At 35.4% G+C, this 1,955-nt stretch overlaps 1 protein-coding gene and 1 long non-coding RNA gene across 4 annotated transcripts in view; both read right to left on the reverse strand.

Annotated features, from left to right (window-relative positions):
- LOC104714943 overlaps positions 1 to 611 on the reverse strand; it is a 7,495-nt gene extending 6,884 nt beyond the window's left edge. Inside the window, exons 1-3 of one of the 2 annotated variants that reach the window (XR_755905.2) lie at positions 495 to 611; positions 358 to 407; positions 247 to 279 (exon numbers count right to left, since the gene is read on the reverse strand). This is a non-coding gene — a long non-coding RNA (uncharacterized LOC104714943). Of the gene's footprint in view, positions 1 to 246; positions 280 to 357; positions 424 to 494 lie in introns of both variants that reach the window. The other variant, XR_002034481.1, reaches the window with a different exon arrangement.
- Positions 1 to 1,955, reverse strand: part of LOC104714946 (RNA-binding protein BRN1) — a 21,205-nt gene that overhangs the window by 12,882 nt on the left and 6,368 nt on the right. For both annotated transcript variants that reach the window (XM_010432414.2, XM_010432410.2), the window contains exons 2-3: positions 1,749 to 1,831; positions 710 to 761 (exon numbers count right to left, since the gene is read on the reverse strand). In XM_010432414.2, the coding sequence (XP_010430716.1) occupies positions 710 to 761; positions 1,749 to 1,831 (135 nt within the window). The remainder of the gene's footprint in view (positions 1 to 709; positions 762 to 1,748; positions 1,832 to 1,955) is intronic.

A 1,955-nucleotide genomic window follows, 5' to 3' on the forward strand; every position in this document is an offset into this window, starting at 1 on the left:
TCACCCTTTGTAAAGTGCTAGAGGTCCTTCTTTCCGAACGACCTGAAGAATCATTACCCATTAACGTTCAGCAAAAGCAAACAAGCAATGTCCAGTAAAAATGTATAAAAGAAGGACTAGATCACATTACCTTGTAACCGCAGTGAAACCCGTTTCTGTAGATTCTGGTGCTTTCGGAACCTTGCTGCAACATCAAGCGGGTTTTAATCATGTCCATGGGCGCGGTTATCAGAGTGCTTACTACACCTGCAACCACACTTGAGCTTCATTCCTCAAGTGCTAGATTGAGTAAGTTTTGGTGCATCAATTGATTTTGCCAGACAAAGAAACAGTAATAAATGGCTGTTAAACTTTTACCACAAATGAAGATGAAACCCTTCTTCTAAAGAAGTTTGTTTAACCAGAATCTGCAATTACAATAAACTTTAGAAGCTGGAATGTTAGAAAGCAGCACCTTTATTTGAATCAATAAATAGTAGTCTTAGAACATTTACCCGTTTGGCTTCATCATATGTTGCAAGTTGTGAGGCAGTTAGTGCTGCAGCTCTGGCCATGGCAGGACCAACTCCTTTCCATAAAGCTCCTATGCCTTCTTTAGAGACTATTTCCCGCACTTCTNTATTACAGTAAACAAATACATCCATCAATTGTGATGATAACAAAGGGTCAAAAATAGAGAAATACAGAAGCACTTGAAATCACTATATACCTAGCCTTTCCAACTCGCCATCTGCATACTTTACTTGCAATAGACTAGATGCCTGAGCAAAAANTCGGATTCATCTGCAACCTAACCTAACGAAAGGCAAACTGATATGTGTCTTAAAAAACCAAAAAAAGAGATCTAGTACACAGAATCAAAACCGATAATTGAGGTTTCATCTTACCTTCACAACTTCAACAGGGTTAGTTAAAGCTGTAGCAAATGCCCCAGCGAATGCGCCTGACGCTATCTTGACCAAGACATTGGTAGACCCAAATGCCCAATCGAAAGAAANTAAAAAGTTAGTCAGAAACAAGCAAGGATCTAAGCATCCTGAAAACGTTATCGACAAAAGACCGAAGAAAAAATCGAAACACCAATGTTCAAGATGTTAAAACATACACACACACACACACGACACACAGAGAGAAGTCATCCCAATAAAAGCCACACTCTCAACGTCGCAATTTTTCCCAAGATTTTTCAGGTTTTCATAAGAAACAAGTATCAACCTAACACTTTTGCTTCAATGTAAGTGTTTTTCTCTAGAGTTTACGCATTGATCACATTTCACCATTGATCGCAGTTTCTTGGGTTTGAAGGTAACATTACAAAACAATGTTCATAAAGATTCCAACAAAACTTGACTGTCAAATCAAAAGATTAGTAGATTCTGATTCGACCTAAAGGAAAAAAAATTAATGTTCACCTAAATAGAAAAGAAACGCTTCTTTCAAAACATGTATCGAAATCACAATTTGCCTATTCTGGAATTAAACAGAAACGAAGACAAGTACATATAATGCAGCACCAAAAATCAGATTAGTACTAATAGTAATCATTTTTAAATTTTTTTTTTCCTTTGAGAAAACCTCGAGATTCTAAAACCTGACTTGAAAACAAATGTTGAAAATTCAATTATTAGAGAAAACACTACAGAAACATCAATCACATTCAAGCATCTGAGAAAATAAAATTAAAATTCCAAAAAAAAAAAAAATGTCAGAGAAATTATTATTAAAAAAAAAAAGAAAAAAAGAGTTACCCCAGGCAATGTCTTCTTGTTATGGCAAGCATTGACCAACTTATCTGCTTCATCTCTCGATGGACATAGCAGAAAACAACATCCTATCCCCAAAGAAAAAACAAAACACAAAAATTAGGGTTTTCGAAATAAATTTCACGACGAATCACGCGGAATCAAACACCACATTCTCGAATTTTTTTCTTTAAAAAAAAAAAAAAAAAAAAA

The sequence above is a fragment of the Camelina sativa genome, chromosome 2 (assembly GCF_000633955.1).
Source record: "Camelina sativa cultivar DH55 chromosome 2, Cs, whole genome shotgun sequence".
In the NCBI taxonomy this organism is placed as follows: Eukaryota; Viridiplantae; Streptophyta; class Magnoliopsida; order Brassicales; family Brassicaceae; genus Camelina; species Camelina sativa.